The sequence below is a fragment of the Myxine glutinosa genome, chromosome 5 (assembly GCF_964187855.1).
Source record: "Myxine glutinosa chromosome 5, kmMyxGlut1.1, whole genome shotgun sequence".
NCBI classification, from domain to species: Eukaryota; Metazoa; Chordata; class Myxini; order Myxiniformes; family Myxinidae; genus Myxine; species Myxine glutinosa.
In genome coordinates, this window is record NC_136265.1 from 150006441 (window position 1) to 150029185 (window position 22745).

Consider the following 22745-nt stretch of genomic DNA (forward strand, 5'->3'; position numbering starts at 1 on the left):
GATGTACTGTATAAAGTTCTGCATCCTTCAGCTGCTTCTCATAGCTTCGTCTCGCTATTCCTGGAATCTACGTATTATCCCTATGCTATACCCTATGGCAGCCATGTTCCTGGCCTTACACTTTTTAACTCCCCTATTAGACCCTGTGAATGCAGTAATGTAGGAAGACTGGATATTTAAATCAAGTATAATAAGATGTGGATGTGATGGGCAAATTAAACTTGATGTAGATAAATTGATATAAAACACCTAAAGCGATGGAGATACAACACAGACATGACTGCTAACATGTCCTACATTTGTACATTCCCATTGAATAAATTTGCAAAGTTTCAGTAGAAATGGGTTCCGCTGATGGGTTTCCCCATCTTAAGCCTTGGCTCGTGATCTCACATTTAAATCCCAAGCAGCATTAGTGCACCGACTGCTCCCAACATCTCTGTTCCACGTGCGATTCACGTCCAAGTCCCACCATGAGGGCGAGATCAATGAAAAAGGAGGAGCCACAGTACAATATTAATCACGCCGGTTTTATTTCACAGCAGGTTCAAAGAAGAAGAAAATTACAACGCGGGCCTCCAAAGACACAGGGGGGTACACAGTTTTCCACAACACAGGAAAAAAATAATTAAAAAAAAAAGTAAAAAGACAACAATTAAATAAACTGACATCGCCCCACATGAAAGACAGCAGAATGGGATCAGGTGACACAGGGCAACACCACACTTGAGTGTTCTTAGAAGGCCACCTGTCCGAGCTCTTTCCAAAAGCACCTACAAATTGCCAGTGTTCCAAATTAGTTATTTAAGTGTTTCCATTTAGCAGAGGTCAGGAAAGCTTTGGCGAAAGCCACGCAGAGCCATCTGGCAGCTGATGTGTGCTGGTTTATAGTTCAACAGCTTTAAGCTCAATGAAGCAGGAAGGAAGAGATGGATCCCACCGAGCTTTTCTTCACCAGGGAATATTACAGGGGAATATTTACTGATGAGGAGCACACCACCCTAGCCGTACCTTCATCATAATTTGAACACAAAAGACAGAGATATAATACAGCATCAAAGAGAACGAGATGCAAGTTGAGAGGGCCATGCAGGAGAACCTGACGGAAAGTGGAATTGGAAAACTCCACAAAGGACAACAAAGGTAAAGGTCTACGAAATTTCTGGATTTATAGCTGGAAGAAAAAGAGCGAGCACCAGATGAAAATAACGAGGGAAGGTGGTGGTGGGGGACCCACCAACCATGGTTTATATGGAATTCCATTGCACACATAAATGGAGCTCTTTCGCTTGTGAAAACTACAAAATGCAAACAAACAAAACATCAAATAAGGTGCAAATTAGGTGTTTGTCCCTCTCATCATACCCAGCTCTATTTCTGCACATGCTGGCGACTGCACTGAAAATACCAACTTGCCTCAAGCCATCCCAAGTACAGGTGGTAACGAGTTTTCAAAGGCAGAGAGAATCTTGAGAAATCCCCTGCAGGGCACCCGGGGAAGTGATAAGGCCTTTCATCCTGATGCTTCATCATTAATGAGTTTCGATAAGCTTGGGAAAAGGCCAGGAGCTGGATAGAGGAAGAAAACTTCTCGTTGTACAACAACAGACATCATCAACTACATAGGCGATCAGGTGTCTTGTCCATTTTAGGAACCCGAACAGCATATCCAAATTTTGAGCCGAATGCAAATGACGTCGTTCTTAAAAAACAAAATGGATATCTCAAGATTGCTTTTTTTATTATGACAATGGCAAACTGTAGAAGGGTTACAAAAACCCATGTCTTTTCGGATTGCCAAAAACAAACCCCGGCACAGAGTTTTGATTAAAAACTGGTACGGTCGTTGGTGAGACCGTTCCCTGCAAATCCCAGGTAGGAATTTAGGAATAAACTCCTTAGTGTTTCCTATTACCGTTTGAAAGTGATGGAGTGTCATTGGCTTTCAACCCTCAGGTTTATGCCGGTGGAGGTTACCAAATTGAAGAATCGCAATGCAAAAGAAAGCACTTGCACACATGAACATATACCACTACTGTATTAACAATTAGGCATCCCACCCAAAACAACACAAGCCAGGTCGACGAGGGTCTCCGGGGACTTCAGAGCTTGAGGAATCCTTCAATTCCGGTGCATTTCGGCAAGCTGTTCAGGGAGGGGAGATCCAAGGTTGGGTAAAGGAAACAGGAAAAGATATGTCAGAGTGAAAAGACTTTCCGTTTTTGTTGAAAAGTAAATGTTTGTATCGAAGTGCATGGAAATATAATAAAAAAGACAAGCACAATAAGAGGAAACAGGTTTTTTTGTTTGTTTGTTTAATTTTTTTTGTATACAGGATCGAGCCTGGTGAAAGAGCTAACATTTATCACACAAAAAAAATCAGACACACAAAACATATAATAAAGGTAGCGGGTGACAAGATGGGGAGAGAAGGGGAAGCACAAAAACACATTTGAGAGCATGGACATCGGGAGATCTGTGGGAGGGCTAAGGGGAGGAGGCGTGTGAAGGGGGGTAGGGGTGGGAGAAGTAAAAGGTAAAAGTAGAAGTAAAAAAAAGAAAAGAAAAAAAAAAGAGGTAAAAGTATAAGTATAAGTATAAGTAAAAGTAAAAAAAGTAAAAGTAAAAGTAAAAGTAAAGTAAAGTAGTAAAGTAAAGTAGTAAAGTAGGAAAGTATTAAAGTAAAGTAAAAAAGTAAAAGCAAAAGTATAAGCAAAAAAGTAAAAGTAAGTAAAGAAAAAAAGAAAAAGTAAAAAGTAAAAGTAAGTAAAAGTAAAAAAGTAAAAGTAAGTAAAGTAAAAAATAAAAAAGTAATAAAGTAAAAGTAAGTAAAGCAAAGAGTAAAAAGTAAAAGTAAAAGTAAAAGTAAGTAAAAAAAGAAGGTGGGTTTTGCATATTATTGTAAACATCAACAAATGGCAAGCAGCTCCCCATCGTATATGGCATTAAAATGGATTATAATGGCACCACGTCCCATCAAGGACAGCAGTCCTGCAACCCCTTCAGGATTCAGGATTTGTCAGCCCGGTCCATCATCCTTTAACTAACGAGGTTGTCTGGCACCATGCTTTTGAAGCAGCAAACGTGCTTGATGATTTTAATGATCGCCGACTAAAATGTTATCCACTGACATTTTTGAGAATACATGCTCTTCAAAAGAAAGTTTATTAAATTATTTATTTCAGACATACAGGGTGGGCCACTTTAATATTCCCGTTTTTTTTTCTTCTTATATACACATAGTCGAGGCTCATGGATGAGCGAGGACGCAGACAGATCAGGACACAACATAACAAAGGGGACAGCAGAAGAAAGGGGAAACGATAATAGCAGGTGCGGAGGGTGAAGGTAGGCAGAGACGGACAAACAAGGGATGCAGGAAACGATGAGGGCTAAGTGAGAATGTGAGGGGTGAACAAGATGGATACAAAACCAGCAACCCTACCTTATTATTCAGAAAACAAACTGATGTACATGGATAATGTGCAACATGTATGGGTGGGTACTTTAACACATTACATGATATTAAAATAACTAGAAGGGCACTCGGTAGAGCACAAACCTCCGCCAGGCTGAACAGTTTATGTTTTGTATCCACAGATAGGCCGGATCTGGATTCGGACCTGAACCAAAATCTAATCGGCTTGTTGTTGCCACCTAACCAACTCGTCCATCAGGTTTAGTCATAACTCGTCTATAACTGTTTAAAATATCATGTTATATATTGCTTTTCACCCGATCTCTCAATGGTGAAGAATCACTTAAAAATTAAATAATTGTCGTATCCGAATCCATATCCAGATATTCACCAAAATCGAATCAATTCGTCCTCGTCACACACCCAATCTATCCACCAAGTTTCGTCCAAATCCGTCCACAACTTTGAGATTACTTGTTCACAGACAAACAAACAAACAGACAGGGGTGAAAACATAACCTCCATCCCCCTTCAGTGGCGGAGGTAATCATCGACATTACTCCATTTGTTGAAATTCCTGAACTTTAATTGCAGGAACTAGTGATCCAAATGTAGTAATCCACAGGTCTGGTTACACTAACGTCCTAGAATAACAATACCCCAGGAGAACATATATAAAAATGAAAGTATCAAAAAAAACCTCATGCCAATGCTGCTGAGAGGGAGAAATAGAGTTTGGTACACAGTGGCACAAATAATGGACCATTCAATATATTACTGGCCTGTAATAACTTCTTCCCTCCATATGTGACAAATTGCTACTTTGTCTTCGTTATTTGAACAGTTGTAACCATTGCCTCGAGTTTGACAATGAATCCCATAACATGGGTCAAGAAACCTCTGCCCCCAATCCTCACGCCTTTCCTTCCACGAACAGTACAAACTGATCCAGAATCAAATTTATTTTCACTTCAACCTATTTCTTATCCATTCCTTGCTATCTATCCAACAAAGTCGAAATTGTTGCTGGGATGAAGGCTGCACCGTTTACTAGAAAAAGAGCGTCGCATGCACGCCATTTTCAACAAGAGTTAGAATTGCGTTGCAATACAGTGCGTCAGAAAGTATTCACACCCCTTGACTTTTTCAAATTTTGTTGTGTTACAGCCTGAACTTAAAATGGATCAAATTGAGATTTTTCTTTCACGGATCTACACATAATACCTCATAATGTCAAAGTGAAAACATGTTTTTAGAGTTTTTTTTCAAAATTATTGAAAATTAAATACAGAAATATCCAATTTACATATGTATTCAGTCCCCTGAGTCAATACTTCAATACTTCAAATCTTTCCACAGATTATCAATGGAATTAAAGTCTGGGCGTTGGCTGGGCCATTCAAGGACTTTCACGTTCTTGTTCTGAAGCCATTCTCGTGTTGCTTTGGCTGTATACTTGGGGTCATTGTCCTGTTGGAACCTAAATCTTCACCGCAGTCCAAGGTATTTTGCACTCTGAAGCAGGTTCTCCTTCAGGATTTTCCTGTATTTGGCTTCATTCCTTCTTCCCTCCATAATTGCACATCTCTGTCAATGCTGCTGAAAAGCATCCCCATGGCATGATGCTACCACCACCATGTTTCATGGTAGAGATGTTGTTAGATGGGTGATGAGCTGTGCTCGGTTTCCGTCAGATGTAGCAGTTTGCATTCAGGCCAGAGTTCCATTTTCCTCTCACCAGACCACATAATCTTTTGCTTCACGCTCTCAGTCTTTCACATGCATTTTTGAAAACTCCAGATGTGCTGTCATCTGCCTTTTTCTCAGGAGTGGCTCCGATCTGGCCACTATCCCATTAAGCCTAGATTTGTGAAGTGCTGCAGAGATTGTTGTCCTTCCGGAAGGTTCTCCAATCTCAGTTAAGCACTCCTGCAGCTCTGTCAGAGTGATCATTGGGTTCTTGTTCAAGGTCCAAGTTAAAGGTCTTGACCAAGGTCCTTCTTGCCCGGTTGCTCAGTTTGGTCGGACGGAGTCTGGGTAGTTCCATATTCCTTCCATTTCCTAAGGATGGAGCTCACTGTGCTTTTGGGAACTTTCAACACTCTAGAAATTGTTTTATACCCTTCCCCAGATCTATGCATCCTCACAATTCCATCTCGGAGTTCTACGGACAGTTCCTTGGACTTCATGGTAGAGTTTCTGCTCCGACATTCACTGTCAACTGTGGGACCTTAAATAGAAAGGTGTGTTTCTTTATAAATCATGTCCGATCAATTGAATTGGCCTCAGGTTGTCTCCAATCAAGTTGTAGAGACATCTCAAGGATGATCAAAGGAAATTGGATGTATCTGAGCTCAATTTATAAAGTCATAGCAAAAGGGTTGAATACTTATTGACTCAAGATATTTCTGCTTTTCATATCCAATTATTTCATAAATATTTCAAAAAACAAATTCTACTTTGACATTGTGGGGGATTGTGTGTCGATCAGTGACAAAAAAAATCTCAATTTAATCCATTTAAAATTCAGGCTGTAATACAACAAAGTGTGAAAAAGTCAAGGGGTTTGAATACTTTCCGAAGGCACTGTATTTGAAAGCCAAAGTGAAATACATTGCTCAAAATTAATAAGGTGAAAAATGTGTGTTCTCCTGCTTTGAGAAAAACACAGCTATACAATGACACCAAGAGTCATTTTGAGTGGTTTCATGTGCAAAAAAGGTGTTGAGGGGTTTTGTCATGTGATCCAATTTGTTGGAAGCAAATATATCAATGACTGCTGGTGTCAAAATCTCACCCTTCTAAGTAATGAGTGAAGGTGAATATTTTATGACAAAGCACCATCTCACCACCAACAACACCCTCAGATCATCCCCAATCGAACCAAAACGATGATCTTTTCTACCCTAGTTAAACCACCCCTTCCCCACTCCCCAATCACTCCTTCCAAATTTCCAGTCTCCTTCTGCATCCATCTTGTCCCTCCCTTGCATCCACTCCTGCCCTCATTCATCGTCCAAGTCTCCCTCGATCTTGGCCTTCAACTCGGCTGTTGGTTGTTCCCCCCCTCTCAGCTGTTCCTTTTGGCCTGTTGTATCCTGATAAACCTTTTGCTGTTCGGCTCAATCAACTTCATTCAGAAAATTGTGAACCAGTATAAAATGTGTCCCTACTGAATGCTATGACTGGAAAAGACAGTCATCAACCGTACCATCATCCTAAACCACAAATAGTGATAAAAGCGCATTTTGAATTGATCAAAAAAGACAAAAACAAATAGGAATAATTGCAAACCCTGTTAATTATGCAAGCGCCTTGCCAAGAGTTCACGCACAAAACGAAATGTTTAAATTCCCAATGACCAGGACAACAATCCTTTCAGAAATCTCGAGTTGAATGGCAAGATAATGCAAGGTTTTGATAAATCATTCAAGTTTAAAAGGTCCAAGAATGTTATCAAAAGTTAAAGAATTATAGCAATTTGCGATTGAAAAATAACATTCAAGAGGGCTTTCAACATTTACAACAACCTATTCAGGACCAGGTAACAGTTGAAAGGCGAGAGAAAGCAGAGGATGAATAATAGGACTGCAGTAGGGATACAAGATCTCTTGCCCACAGGTGACTTGATATGTTGTGCGATGGAGAAAATAATACAACTCAACCTTTTTGGGGTATTTCTGCAAGGATGCAACTTTTTGAAGGTTGTCTCCTCCAAAACCACCGATTCGTAGCCAGAGGCAGATGGTTTCAGAAATGGAAGAATTCCGTCTCGAGGGATTTTGTAAACCCCACTCAAGAATACAAACGACGTGATTAAACAGAGACCAATTTCAGTCAAGTCGTTTTTTCCTTTTTTAGTGAGATATCGCCCACCACAAACAAAGCCTTTCAGGCAACTCGAGGTGGGGGCCACACAAAGGAAAGTATAGATATTAGACAGAAAGGAGGAATCTATTGACATTCCTCGTGAATTGAGGAAGGTTGGGATAGAGGGGAAAGCAGGGTGCAGGTAAACTGTTCCAGAGTGATGCCGTGCAGGGAAAAACAAACTCGAAGAATACCTCATAGTCTTACTCCTTGAGGCAGATGCAGTGTATGGATGGGAAGAAACTGCCAAACGTGTAGAGCGACAAAGTATGCTCAGGTGGAACAACCTGTGATATACCCACAGGGCACATTTCGTGGTAATATCTGCAGAAAAGGCTCAAGGAAGCAACAGAGCGGTGGACTGAGAGAGGTTCCACAGATGATGCCAACTCCTGTCCCACTAGAATGGCAGCACGTCACTGGATTCTGTCAAGAGTAGATACAGTAGGTGGCAGGCCGGAGCACCAGTCCAAATATGGCAATGATACTCCATGACAGGATGTATAGTGGCCTTGTATAGATAGATGGAGCATAGCAACTTGAGAAAGGTATCGCCGAGCTCGAAATAAGCAGACTAGGTGCTGGGAGGGTCTTTTAGCTATACCAGAGGTGTACTTTGCCCAGCTGAGGTTTGAGCTGATATCCAATATCCAAGCAGACGGATAACAGGGAGTACCTGCAAAGGTGAATAATCCATCGACAGGGTCGGAAAACAAGGTGATGTTGAACTAGACAGACAATAAGTGAGTCTTTTTTGGTTCAAAGTAACAAACCACTCTTTTCCTCAGTTCATCACACTCTCTCGGTCCTGATTGAGAGTGGTACTCACATGGTCATGGGTAAGAGGAGACAAGGTTCTTGGGTAGGTAGTATATGTGGGGGCAGCGATCAGCCCCCGGTCCCCCTTGACCCCAAGAAGAACCCCTGGAGGCATTTGGAGATTTATTATAGAAATTATTAATTAACGTGCACGGAATATTTTCAGGTCCATGCGCCAAGACGACAGCTCCCGGCGCACGGCAGCATGACCCACATTAGCAAGAAGCAGGTCGTGATGCGTACAATGCATAAGGAAGCGCCTCGAGGCCATCCACCGAAAATCTTAGAGTTCTCACCGTCAAGCCGGTTATTGTACATGGTTCCCCCCACGTCCCCCTACCCTCATCCCATACTGGGGGATCAAAGAGGTGGTCCAGACAGTGAGGACCCTGAGTGGGGGGCAAGGCCACAGGGAGGACATAATATTTCATTTTTAGGGTGCAAGGAATCCAATGTGCCGACCTTGGCGGCGATAGATCTCCTAGGGAGGTCTTCTGGCGGGAAGTGGAATTATCATGTATGGTCTTAGACTGCCCACAGGGCACATTAAGAGGTTTGGGAAGGTATGGCGGGGGGGCCAATACTCAGTATTCTAATGTAGAAGGTGGGGATATTTGGGTGCCCTTAATCATTGCCACGACATATACAGTGATGAGTCATCTGCATAAATGCTTCATGAAGAAATAATACAATCAGGCAGATCATTGATATATATATATATATATATATATATATATATATATATATATATATATATATATATATATATATATACATATACATATATATATATATATATATATATATATATATATATATATATATATATATATATACATATATACATATATATATATATATATATATATATATATATATATATATATATATATATATATATAATAACAATATAAGACCCAACACAGACCCCTGAGGAACACCAGCATTCGTATTATGGACAGGAGGTGACTGTCCCTCATGTACCACGGAGATTTGATTATTTGCAAGGAAGTCAGAGATTGTATTGAGCATTTTTCCAGAAATGCCACACAATGTTTTTTTGGTTTTTTTTCTGGCCATAACCTGCAGCAAGTTTTTAACCTGTACCCTTCAGAGTGATCAGGCTCAAGTTGTCGAGGCAAAAGTACTAAGCCATGGTACGAGGGCAAAGAGCTACCCTCATGATATAATTCTATGTATACAAATGTCATAACAGGCAGGACAGCCTGCTTAATATTCATCCGAAGACCAGTGTGATCCATGATATTTGGAGGATCGACTGCTGTAGAACATGGAAATGATTATTCCAACCTTGTGCGCTGTACGGCTGAAGTTATGAGCACTCAGTTCCATCTCCTGGGTATTGCGCTCCACCGTACCCAGCATCGCCCCACGCTCATCCAGGGCTCTCCGTGCATCGCTGATCGAATTGCCCACCCCAACAGTTGCAGGCAAGACTGTTCCTGCAGTGAGAAAAGTATTGAGCATAAATACAATAATCAATTGTTCAACAATATTCACATTGCGAAACACAAAAAAAAAGAAAAAGAAATGCAGTAATTATTTTTCTTGTTCTTGCCTATAGCTATTATGAAAGGTCCGAACTCACAAATTATACGTTGTTTCAATTATAAAATGTCTTTTGCCGTTTGAATAAATAAATAAATCAAGACTCGGCTCATTTGCAAATTCAGGGAGAACAGTGGCAAGAGATATTCACAGGCAGAAAGATAATTGCTGATTTAAAAAAAATGTTTTAAAGTTTCACATAAAAGTCAACCTGATGTAGAATATAGAATGATCGTTTTAAGGCCATTTTTCCCTGCTGGAGCAGGGGTTAGCCTTGCGGGTCCCATGACAATCATGGTTCCCTGTTTGAGGCAATGTTTTTATGGCCGGATGCCTTTCCTGACACCAACCCTTGGTCGCCTCTTACGATGCGCAGGGATACGGTGTACCTATTCTAAACCGGGGTACACATCAGGATCATTCATCCCAGCAAGCTGGTACTCACTTTGCCGACCTCGGAAGGATGACAGGCTGAGTCAACCCCCCTGGCGTTAATTCAGCGATCGACTGGGATTCGAACCCAGGATCCTAGGATGCCAAGCCGGCACCCTAACCGCTAAGCCAACACCAGGCTCTAAAAATCAACCTGATGAAAATGGCAAACATGTTTGAGCCAAATAAAGGCTACCACCTGCCATGTACAATTAACTCACATAGTAAAAATAAACACATAAATAATTCTCTCAGATTTCAGGTCAAGTCGATTACTGTTATACATTTTTTTGGACCACAAAATATAAACAAACAAATAAAAACTTCCCATAAAAGAAATGAAAGGATTGAAACCAAAACAAATACAGCTGACATGGAGAAGGGGGATGTGGTTGGGGATCACCATGATAGAACCATCATACAGCCAAAACTGGGTAATTATGTTATATTTGATGTCCGCTCTCCCATTGGTGTGTTTGAGGTGTCAGCGGGTCACAAGCCGGAAGCAAGTTCAGTCTTTCATTAATGGTATAACTTTCAAGTTCATTGAATTTGTTAATTCTATTCCATATGCTGAGGCTACAAGTCTGGCTGGCTTTTCCTGTTTGGAAAAAATGAAAAGTCCAGGAAGGCCCTTGGAGAAGTATCCTGGAGGTTGCGAATTAATCGCATTCAGATTGCCAGTTACCTCTGCCAACAAAGGCGGACGGAGGTTATGTCTTAACCCCGTCTGTTTATGAACAGCATATCTCAAAGTTATGTGCGGATTCCAACGAAACTTTGTGGGCAGGTTGGGTGTGTAACAAAGATGAATAGATTCGATTTTGGTGAAGATCTGAAACCGGATAGTACAATTCTTTAATCTTATAGTAATTCTTCACCATTGAGAGATGGGGCCAAAAACGATATATAGCATGATATTTCAAAAAGTTCTGGATGGATGACAAAACTTGGTGGATAAGTTGGTTCGGAAACAAGAACAAGCCGATTCGCTCTTGGTTCAAGTTATCAGATCCGGCCTATGAGTGGGGTACAAAACGTAAACTGTTCAGCCTGGCAGAGGTATGCACTCGATGGGACTTGTCATTCAGTCTTGGTGGGGCAGGCCATGGCGACAATACGGAACTTTCAAAATGACATACGAATGCCAATGAGACCTTTCGCGGTTGCGCTGTGTGTGCCTTTACAGCGACTCGCTACTGTGGGCATGGGCACTTTTAACCTGCCACAAAATCTGAAAGTGAAATAATCTTGCAATAATTTTCAACAACTGAATGAAAGTGGCAATTTCAAAATACGAGTAGTTAACCATAATTGTTGTGTTCCTGAATGCAAATTGGACTCACGGAAAATATAGGAAATATGAGAAATATCCGTGGATGCGAGGTGTCAAGTTCCTACCATTTCCTGTTGAAGTAAGTGACACGCACACATGCACACCTCCTTTTAGCAATAGATGCAAAAATCTCAAAATTTGTGACCCCGGAACCGAGTAATAGATTTATAACAGCTCTCATAGCCCAGGTATGCCCTTCCTATCAGTGTTGAGAAGAACCCAAATCATATACGGTGTCTCCTGCAAGGACGTCTACCTGGTACAGCTCATTCCTACATAAATAATAGCTGGCACAAGCTGTGTGTATTTACATGTCATGAAGATGTCCTTTGTGAAAGAGTTGGTTACCATTATTTTGTTGGTAATGACGCACAGAATAGTCTTTCCAATTGCAGACATCCATTCAATAAATCACCAAGCTCAGCATGTTCACATGAGCTCACACTTGTGCAGAGGGTTTGGGTAGAACATGCTCGTCCATGGTATAGGCCTTGCACCGGCCCACACGATTGGGAATTTTTGCAGCAAGTACAGCTGCAAGATGTCAGCCCTTTGGGTGAGCTGAGAAAGTCCACCAACTTGTTCATTGTGCAGAGGCACACCCCTTTCTCACAAGTACTTTTCAAAGAATTTTGGGCCTTTTCGAAGCTCTGTGAGCCATTATGGCGACGAATCCTTACCTCGCACACACGATATACGTCAGCATGCCACAATCAACATGCCTGCAATGGGGTTCTGTACATGCAATGCCAAGCATTCCAGGGTGGATTCCGTCATTTTGAAAGTCCTGTATAGCCGGAGGGCCATTCACACCAAAATGTGTGTGGTTAATGGTGGAATATTACATACAGCCCAACAACCATTGTTGCCAGACGTACAATAATTATATTGTAAGAAGAACCACCTTTAGAGGCCATTTTTCCCCGCATGGCAGGGGTTGCCTTTTTTGGGCACCGTGGTCCCCTTTTTTTGGAGCAATGTTTTATGGCTGGATGCCCTTCCTGCCGCCAACCCTGTTAGCGGCCTCTTGCGACACACAGGGAATTACCAGTGAACTGGTACTCAATTTGCCGCCCTCGGAAGGATGACAGGCTGAGTCAACCACCCTGGTGTTAATTCAGCGATCGACCGGTATTCGAACCCAGGATCCTAGGATCCCAAGCCGGCACCCTAACCGCTATGCCAACACCAGGCTCCAATAATTATAATGTATAAATATGCTAATTATCGCAGGCGTGACAACACATGCACAGAATTCAGGAACTTTGCCCTATCCGTAAAGCTTGCAGGCACGCACTGTTTGTCGTCATCGAAGCGTGGCAGACATTAAAGGTCACTGTGGACAGGTTCACACTTTACGACGGAGGATTCTGCTGTTCAAAGCCACGGTCGTAGTTGGCGGTCTGCACAACATGGGTCTTGTGCACAGGTATAGTATCATGCAGGAGGATCACACCTTCGGTCAACGTCCCAAGTGGCATTTATCCTTGATGACCCGCCAAAATTTTGCCTAATGCCTGTGGAAGAGTCTCCTGTGATTGTTGCTTTGTGAGGCATTTAGTCAATCAACTGGATTTCCTTAACAACACAGAGAAGAGGCCACAATCTTGCCAGCTGAGGGTTAGGTGCAAGATATTTTGGGTGACGGCGATCTCTTGGGCATCAAAATTTTCTATATTCCATAGACTCAGATTTGGTTTCAGGATCCGTAGTGAAGCCAGTTAATCAACAGTTATGAACCAAATGATAATGTTGTGCCAGCCAGGATCTGTGTTGAATAGCTTGAGAAACTTGCAACATAATGCCAGCCATTGCTGTTGATCGTGAGTGCTGACGTTTTGGAGAACCCATGTTTCTGACACACAAGACAAGTCAGTGTTGATGGATAATGGTGAGGATGCTGCCTTGAGAAATTCCAAGTGATATGGATATTTATTTCAGCTACTTTAATGCGGAGATCCTCGATGATTAATGCCTCGATCTGGCCCACAACTTGTGGGTGGGTAACACGTGCCAGCTATCCTGACCTGGTGTTTACCTTTAAAGGGACTAGTGTCTAAGTTGAAAGTCAGCTAGCCATTTTGGCTACCTGTACAATATAGGTTGGACCTTTTAAATAAATTATGCTCACCTTCACTCTTTCATTCCTCTTTTTTCCTGCCTCTGGAACAAACTCCCACACTCTCTTCAATCCCAATCCTCCATCCAGGTCTTCAAAACAGCTGTTCCACCACCATTTCTTTTCTACCCCCATCAAAAATCTTGATCTTTTCTACCCCCGTTAGTACACCCCAAATCCACCTCTTTCAATCTCCGACTTCATTCCTGAAATTCCTAGTAGTGTTCATTTGTTTTATACTGTGAACCCCCCCCCCCCACCCCCCCCAAGCCTTCTCTATTCCACAAATCCCCCAATGTCCCTGTTCTCTACTGTTGTTGTGTTTCTCTCTCTCTCCCTCTTGTCTCCCGCTCTCTTTATCATACGTTTTATGTGTCCGTTTATGTTTTTTGTGTTTAATGTGTCAGTTCTTACAGGAGCCTCGATTGTGTATTCAAAAATAATATGTAAAAAATTGCCACCATGCATTCTGTTTTTTTGTGCAGTTGGCACCTCTTTGCATACAGATTTGATGATGCCTCAATAACCACCTTTAGAGGCCATTTTTCCCCGCAAGCGGGGGTTGGCCTTTTTCGGGAACCGTGGTTGTTGTTGTTTTTTGGTCCCCTTTTTGAAGCAACGTTTTACGGCCGGATGCCCTTCCTGACGCCAACCCTTTTTGCCGCCTTTAGCGACAAACAGGGAATTACCAGTGAACTGGTACTCAATTAGCCGACCTCGGAAGGATGACAGGCTGAGTCAACCCCCCTGGCGTTAATTCAGCGATCGACCGGGATTCGAACCCAGGATCCTGGGATCCTAAGCCGGCACCCTAGCCGCTAGCCCAACACCAGGGTGATGATGCCTCAATGCCCAATAGTAACAAGTTCCCTTACTGTAAGACAGAGCAAACTTGTGGATTAAAATTCAAAAGAATCATCAGATTAATAGATCAAAGGACATGTGGAGCAAAAGTACAAGAAATTTTAGAATTATCAAAAAGAACCAAAACATTTTTTGGGAGGAAATTTTTTTGATCACAAGGTCTGAAAATTTTTCACCTTGAGCAACTGGAACCAAACCCACATCAGTGAGGGCAACAAAACAAAAGACTTCGCCAACTCTTTTGAAAACCCAGGGCGAAATGAAAATAGTACAAATCCATCTCCGCAAGAACTATTCTCTGGAAGGCAAAAATAGCAGCCCCCCAGTTTATAGAAGGATCAGTTCAATGCATCCACTATTTTACTGTCAAAGGAGCAAACGTATCCATTAACTTTATAATTATTTGGCTCAAGATGGAAATTTTAAACATGAGATTATGCAAAGTAAATTATTTTACAGAAGTTTATGCGCGAACGTCCCATGGGTGTGCATGTCGGTGCGAGGCGGAGAGAAGAACAGATTTACTTTTTCAATGCATGAGGAATTTCAGCTGCTGTACAACCAATGATTGATTCACATTTTATTTATTCATGCATCACGAGCGAACAGCTGAACCCTCGCCAACTCGGGGGATCCATGATGGATAAGACAACCTAGCTATAAAAAGAACAAAAGAAAACGAGGCAAAAGGCAGCCAAATGTCAACTTAAGGATCAGGAAATGACAAACATAAGCAAAAATAAATAAAATAACTAAAATATTTCAAGAGTCGTCAAATAAGGAACGAAAAGAATGGAAACCAGGGCATTGTAGTAAAGGCACACGAAAAAAGAGCTTCAAGTAACGACATCGCACCAAGGGAAAGATTGTCAGTTCAAAAGGAAAAAAATAATAATTTGGTGACGAAGAGAATGGCAGGTGCCTCGAGAAATTTGGGACCAAGCAAAAGAGACTATATAAGGCTTCGTCTTCTCAAGTCGGCTCTACGGCAGAACTCAGATGACTGATCCTTAGCTTGCATTCTGGAGATGAAAGAACACTTTTCTTCTTCTCCTCCTCCTCCTCCTCCTCCTCCTCCTCTTCCCTTTTTAAGGGGTGAGGTCTGAACTCTGAAGGTACCAAAATTCTGCCCTTCCTTGACCACAATATTCCTCCACTCCCCTCTGTCCTTAGCCAACTCGCTCCACTCTCCGACCACCCCCACCTTTCTGATATCCCTCTTCACACAATCCTCCCATCTCAACTGCAGTCTACCTCTTTTCCTCCTGCATTGTTCCCTGAACATATCCGCTTTCTTTGTCATTCTTTCTTCCTCCATCCACACCAAATGTCCAGCCCATCTCAGCCGGAATTTCACCAATCTCCCCGTCAAGCTCATCTGCACACCAATCTCGTCCCTCAGTTCATCTATTCTCCTTATATCCATCCTCTTCACTTCCACAATCCTCCTGACCCACTTGTTCTCACAAACCTGCAGCCTCTGTGGTTGTCTCTCGTCAGTGCTACAGTCTCCAAACTATAAAGATAGGCCAGTGTTACACAAGACATCAGAACCTTTCCTTTCAATCTCCTTCAACTCTTTGCTCTGCTAATGATAAAATAAAAACGTGTGTATACACATTATATTATAATTTTTTTAAAGATAGAAAGGTGCTTCCAAACAAAGTAAAACTAGATCTACTCTGGAAATTTGAGCAAATAATCAATAGCAGACACGGTCTCAGGCTGGATTTTGGGAAAACCATATAGTCCAGGTGCTGAACCATTGCTGCAGTGAAGGCAAATGTAGTTTTGGTTGCCCAGCCTGCCTGCTCATTTTATCATGGACAACCTTGCGTTCAAGGACCGTTGTTGCTTTGGAGTTGGGTCATCAGGTAGTTTTTGATGTTTTACCACATCCTCCTTATTCATTACTGCCCAACCCTTGTCTGCTGGTGCAAAGATCAATTTTTCCTGTTTTTCAGACTTTTCATAGCCTTCGGCTTTGTTACCGAAAGATTAGGTTTGGGTTTGTTCATGTGCAAATAAAATATAAATACACACACCACACACACGGTGTTGCTGGGTAATGCCAAGTCACATGAAGATGGAGGGAGAGGATAGAGAGGGTGGGGGGGGGGGGTAGGTGAGAGAGAGGAGAGGAGAGAGAGAGAGAGGAGAGGGGGGTGAGAGAGAGAGGAGAGGGGGGTGAGAGAAGAGAGAGGAGAGAGGAGAGAGGAGAGAGAGAGGAGAGAGAGAGAGGAGAGAGAGAGAGGAGAGAGAGTGAGGAGAGAGAGTGAGGAGAGAGAGTGAGGAGAGAGAGTGAGGAGAGAGGGAGGAGAGAGAGAGGAGAGAGAGAGGAGAGAGAGAGGAGAGAGAGAGGAGAGAGAGAGGAGAGAGAGAGGAGAGAGAGAGAGGAGAGAGAGAGAGGAGAGAGAGAGGAGAGAGAGAGGAGAGAGAGAGAGGAGAGAGAGAGGAGAGAGAGAGAGAGAAGAGAGAGAGGAGAGAGAGAGAGAGAGGAGAGAGGAGAGGAGAGAGGAGAGAGGAGAGGGGGGTGAGAGAAGAGAGAGGAGAGAGGAGAGGGGGGTGAGAGAAGAGAGAGGAGAGAGGAGAGAGAGAGGAGAGAGAGAGAGGAGAGAGAGTGAGGAGAGAGAGTGAGGAGAGAGAGTGAGGAGAGAGGGAGGAGAGAGAGAGGAGAGAGAGAGGAGAGAGAGAGGAGAGAGAGAGGAGAGAGAGAGGAGAGAGAGAGAGAGAGAGAGAGAGGAGAGAGAGAGAGGAGAGAGAGAGGAGAGAGAGAGAGAGAGGAGAGAGGAGAGGAGAGAGGAGAGGAGAGAGGAGAGGAGAGAGGAGAGGAGAGAGGAGAGGAGAGAGGAGAGGAGAGAGGAGAGGATAGAGGAGAGAGAGAGAGAGAGAGAGAGAAGGGGGGAGGTGAAGGCGACGGGATGGGAAGGGAAGGAGAAGGGAGGGAGAGGGGCAGTGGGGAAGGGGGGTTGGAAAGGAAGGGAGGGGGATGGAAAGGGCAAGAGAGTGAAGGGGAGGGGAAGGGGAGGAAAGGGAGGTGAAGAGATAGAAGAGGGAAAGGAGGAGGGTGAGGGGGGAGGGGAGGGGAATGGAAGGCAGCATGAGCAAAAGAGAAAGGAAGGCAAGGGAAGTGGAAGGGAAGGCAGTGCGAGGAGAGTGGAATGGAAAGCAGTTTTAAGTGATGGGAAAGTGAAGGCAGCGCTCGGAGAGGGGAAGTAAAGGCTGCACGAGACGTGCCCTTTTTGCTAATCCTTTATAAACCACTTTCCACGCTGCCTGATCATAAGCGATGGAACGGTTCCGGTGGCTGAGGGTATCACTGAAACTACACTACTCTCAACGCCTCTGAGGAAGAGAACTAATTTGCTCTCAAAATGTTAGGCTTGTAATAAATTTGGATTAATGAACAGGATTAAATAATAAAATTTATATATGTGGGAAAATTATATGCCCAGACCAGGAATCGAACCCAGGTCCTCTGGAAAACCATACCATTTCCCACACCCACACATATATCAATTTAATTATTTAATCCTGTTCATTAATATAATTGCTTCACTACACCCCCAGTGATGTTCAAAATAGAGGACATGGATTTGTCCCCTCATTGGAGGAAGACCCTCTCATTTTCAGGCCGTTGGTGCTCCTATGGTTGGCAGAGATTGCCCCGGAAGCATTGACGGAAAGAGAGTGGCAATCATATGTGTGGGTTCGATTCCCGGTCTGGGGATGTAATTCTCCCACATATATCAATTTAAATTTAAATTATTTTACTGCTCAGTGTGCTATTTCTTTATTTTACCAATATATATACAATATATAGATATAAATACACACACATATGTATACATTTACATATACTAGCAAGGTATGCATGCTAGACACAAGAGGAAAGTCGAAAGCAAACAAACAATGCAGAAACGGCGAACGCTAAACGATGAACCGATAAATTCCACGTTCTTGTGCCACCTTCAGTCGAACGTCAGACATTGACAGCAGGTTTGTGAAGGACCCGGACAAAAAACGTACCCAGTCTGAATGTTGCTATATCCGGTCAATGGTGAAACTGCAAATGGGAAATTCGTGAATGTCACGGATTGAAACCCTTACGTCATTTCCTCATTCTGCTTTAAACTCAATACCTCTACTTTTATTGCATCAATATAACAAAATACAATGTTAAATAACAATTGTATTGAGATATTATCAAATCAGCGAATCGTCGTCATCTTGTTCACTTCCGGATCGGCAGCAGTTCCACAACGATAATATTTCAAAATAATAATTTAATTGAGGAATTTATGAAACCTCCCAACGACCTTACAATCCCGGCTGGGACCACAAAACGTTTCACATAAGATTTGGAGGGGCTCACCCCAAAACTGATTGAGTAGTTTGGGGATGGACTGATGGACAAACACTCATGTTTTATAATACAAATACAGAATGAACACCCTAACTTGACGAGGCAGCAAGGCACAGATCGAGTCTCACCAGAGCAGTTGCTGCAAGCCCTGTTAGCAATAAGTGTCGCCTGCCACGTGGACACATCGTCTCTGCCCTACTCATCACAAGTCACGAGGTTTGCAGTCAGGAATAGTTAAACTAACCAAAACAAGTACATTATCCTCCAGCAGATACATTCAAAGTGCACTGCCCTCATGCCAAATAAATAGATATCCTCCAGCGCGGCATTGCCGGGGCGCCTCAAGCGCCCCGGCGATGCCGCCGTGCAGCTCAGACTGTATTTGGAGGGAGAGATGTACAGTAATTGATTGATTAATTGCATAATTAAAATCAATAAATAGTGATCATAAAATATTTTCTTAATCAATTGGCTAATAGCATGCCTAAACCACCAGTGCTTCATCCAAAGCTGTAACTTTTGAAAATTAATGAAACAAGTCATGAATCTAAAAAATTAAAAAATTGATTAATCAATAAATAATTAATCAATAAATTAATAAATCAAAAATATCCTTTATAGCCACATCACTTGGTCACTGCCGTGTCCAAATATCAGCTTCCTAGGTCAAAAGGTGCCTGAGATATTGCCCAGATGAGAATGAAAATAAATAAATAGTAATCATAAAATAATTAAATAATTAATCAATCAGCTAATATAATACCTAAACCACCACCGTTTCATCCGAATATAATTTAAAAAAAATTAAGTTAGTGATCGAATAATTAAATGATTAATCGATCAATTGATTAATCAATAAATCAAATAGCCTTTACAGCCAAATCACGGTCATTGTCATGTCCAAATTATCAGCTTCCTCGCTCAAAAGGTACCAGAGATAATGCCCAGAAAAGAAAGGAAATAAATAAGTACTTAATTAATCGATTATAATTAAGTAACGAATCAATTAATTGACGAATCAAAACACAAAAAATACGGTTTTGCCAAAGCACTTGCTCACTCTTGTGCTGGAATTTCAGCTTCCTAGTGCAATGGATGGCTGAGATATCGCCTGTGCAATCAAACAAACAAACAAGAAAATGAAAAATAAAAATAAAAAAATCACTCAGAGCGTGATTGACGAGGCAGCAAGGCACAGATTGAGTCTCACCAGAGCAGTTGCTGCACGACCTGTTAGCAATAAGTGTCGCCTGCCACGTGGACACATCGTCTCTGCCCTACTCATCACAAGTCAGGAGGTTTGCAGTCAGGAATATTTAAATTAACCAAACCAAGTACATTATCCTCCAGCAGATACATTCAAAGTACACCGCCCTCATGCCAAATAAATAAATAGCCTGCTCGGTGTGCTATCATAGAGCTCAATCACTCATAGAGCTCAATCACTCATAGAGCTTGGCAGAAAAAAAAAACAAAGTAGAATGACACTCGGTATAGCATCCTTTTGACCTCACAAATAATTGGTGGTTGAATTATGTGACCTGATATGCAAATAGTCTTCAAATTAAGTTAATCGGATGAAAAGTGTAAATTTTATAAATTTGGCCTATGTTGTCCTTTTGGCCTATGTTAACCTCAAAAATAGTTGGTGGTTGAATTCAGTTAGCTGATATGCAAATCCTATTCAGATTTCAAGTCAAATGGATGAAGATTGAGGATTTTAGAAATTTGAAATGGTTGTTGACCTTTGGCCTATGTTGATCTTTCGGCCTATTTTGATCTCAAAAATAGTTGGTGATTGAATTCAGTTTGCTGATATGAAAATCCGATTCAAATTTTAAGTCAATCGAATGAAAATTGAGGATTTTAGAAATCTGGACTATGTCGACCGTTTGGCCTATGTTGACCTCAAAAATAGTTGCGGGTTGAATTCAGTGAATAGATATGCAAATAGTCTTCAAATTTTAAGTTAATCGGATGAAAATTGAGGATTTTAGAAATTTGAAAAGGTTGTTGACCTTTTAGCCTATGTAGACCTTTTGGCCTACGTTGATATCCAAACGAGTTGGTGGTTGAATTCATTTCGCTGATATGTGAATCATATTCAAATTTCAAATCAATCGAATGAAAATTGAGGATTTTAGAAATTTGAAAAAGAGTGGTTGACCTTTCCCCTATGTTGACCTTGTGATCTGTTGACATAAAAACAGTTGTTGGTTGAATTCAGTTAACTGATATGAAAATCCTATTCAAATTTCAAGTCAATCGGATGAAAATTGAGGATTTTAGAAGTTTGAAAAAAATTGGTTGACCTTTGGCCTATGTTGACCTTTAGACGTCAAAAATTAATAGGAGTTTGTCGAACTACGACTGTACCATTTGGTGAAGTTTCGTGAAGATCGGTTTAAAATTGTGACCTGCAGACAAGTACAAGTGAGTGGAGAGACAAAGAAACACACAAACAAACCGGAGTGATCAACATACTTTTTTTGGTTTGCATAACAAATTTTTTTTCCCCATTTTTTGCATTTGGTCTTTGCATTTTTTTTGCATTTTTTCTGGTTTGCACTTTTGTTTTTTTGAAAAAGCGATCAACATACATATGTGATCAACATACATAAATAATTTTTTTTTGCCAAGTAACAAGAAAAATAAACAAGAAACCTGAGTGAAAACTGAGTACTCCCTTTCAACGCGCGTCATTTCCGGGCCCCCTTCGGTGCCCGGCAATAACCTCATGCAGTGCCTGGAAATGCCATAGGAAATGAGCGGTGTACAAAAAAACATGCTGACCCTATGACATGACAGACATAATGTTCATAAATTATACCAAAACATCACCTCCAAACTAGGAGGCATCATTTTTTTTTCGATTAATATAATAAAAATTCCTCCACCACATCTGGGTTTGCTTGGAATGCATTGTGTCACCCAAGTCATTAGCGCATATACAAATAAGGGGATTCAAAAATATCAGTCATCAGTTGAGAGATTCATTTTCAGTTGACACAATAGCAACCTTTCATGTGTTCGCAAAGAAAGAAATAAAAACCCCACGGCAACATACTTTAGTTGTTTATGCTCTCGGCGTCAGAAAGGCCACATGGTTAAACGTGGATGTCAACCACCTCATTTCTAGGCAATCTTCAGATGTCACACAGCATTGGCTGACAGGCTGACCCAGGATGTAGCCAGCTTGCTTTGCAAGAGGGAGCTTCCCCATTGTCAACAAGCCGAGCAAAATGCGAGAAGATAATTGATCATGATGGTGTTCAAAGCAGTCCCTTATCAAGGCATACGAAATAAATCAAGACATTTTACTGCTGATCACAGCAAGTCAACTACAACTTATTTTACAAGATTATGTGCAGATATAAAAAGTACTCCCCCCATGCTCTTCTAGCCAAAGAAAGCTGTATAAAGCAACCATGAAAAGTTACACAAGGTGAGCCCTTCGCTGTTTCAAACTCTACCAAAGTTCCTCTACAGCTGCAAACCATTCACAAGTACATAAATGAAAACATACAGTGCATTCAGAAAGTATTCAGACCCCTTCACTTTTTTCACATTTTGTTATGTTGCAGCCTTATGCTGAAATCGTTTAAATTCATTTTTCCCCTCATCAATCTCCGCTCAATACCCCATAATGACAAAGAGAAAACAGGATTTTAGAAAGTTTTGCAAGTTTATTAAAAAGAAAAAAACTGAAATATCACATTGCCATAAGTATTCAGACCCTTTGCTATGAGCCTATGACACTTGAAATTTAGCTCAGGTGCCTCCCATTTCTCTTGATCATCTTTGAGATGTTTCTACACCTTGATTGGAGTCCATCTGTGGTAAATTCAATTGATTGGACATGATTTGGAAAGGCACACACCTGTCTATACAAGGTCTCAGCTGACAATGCATATCAGAGCAAAAACCAAGCCACGAGGACGAAGGAACTGCC

The 22745-nt window shown here is 41.7% G+C and overlaps 1 protein-coding gene across 1 annotated transcript in view; it reads right to left on the bottom strand.

Annotated features, from left to right (window-relative positions):
- Positions 1–514: 514 nt before the first annotated feature.
- Positions 515–22745, bottom strand: part of LOC137412662 (syntaxin-binding protein 6-like) — a 72360-nt gene continuing 50129 nt past the window's right edge. Inside the window, exons 5-6 of the mRNA XM_068097950.2 lie at positions 9419–9570; positions 515–2145 (exon numbers count right to left, since the gene is read on the bottom strand). Of these exons, the coding sequence (XP_067954051.2) occupies positions 2122–2145; positions 9419–9570 (176 nt within the window). The 3' untranslated portion in view covers positions 515–2121. The remainder of the gene's footprint in view (positions 2146–9418; positions 9571–22745) is intronic.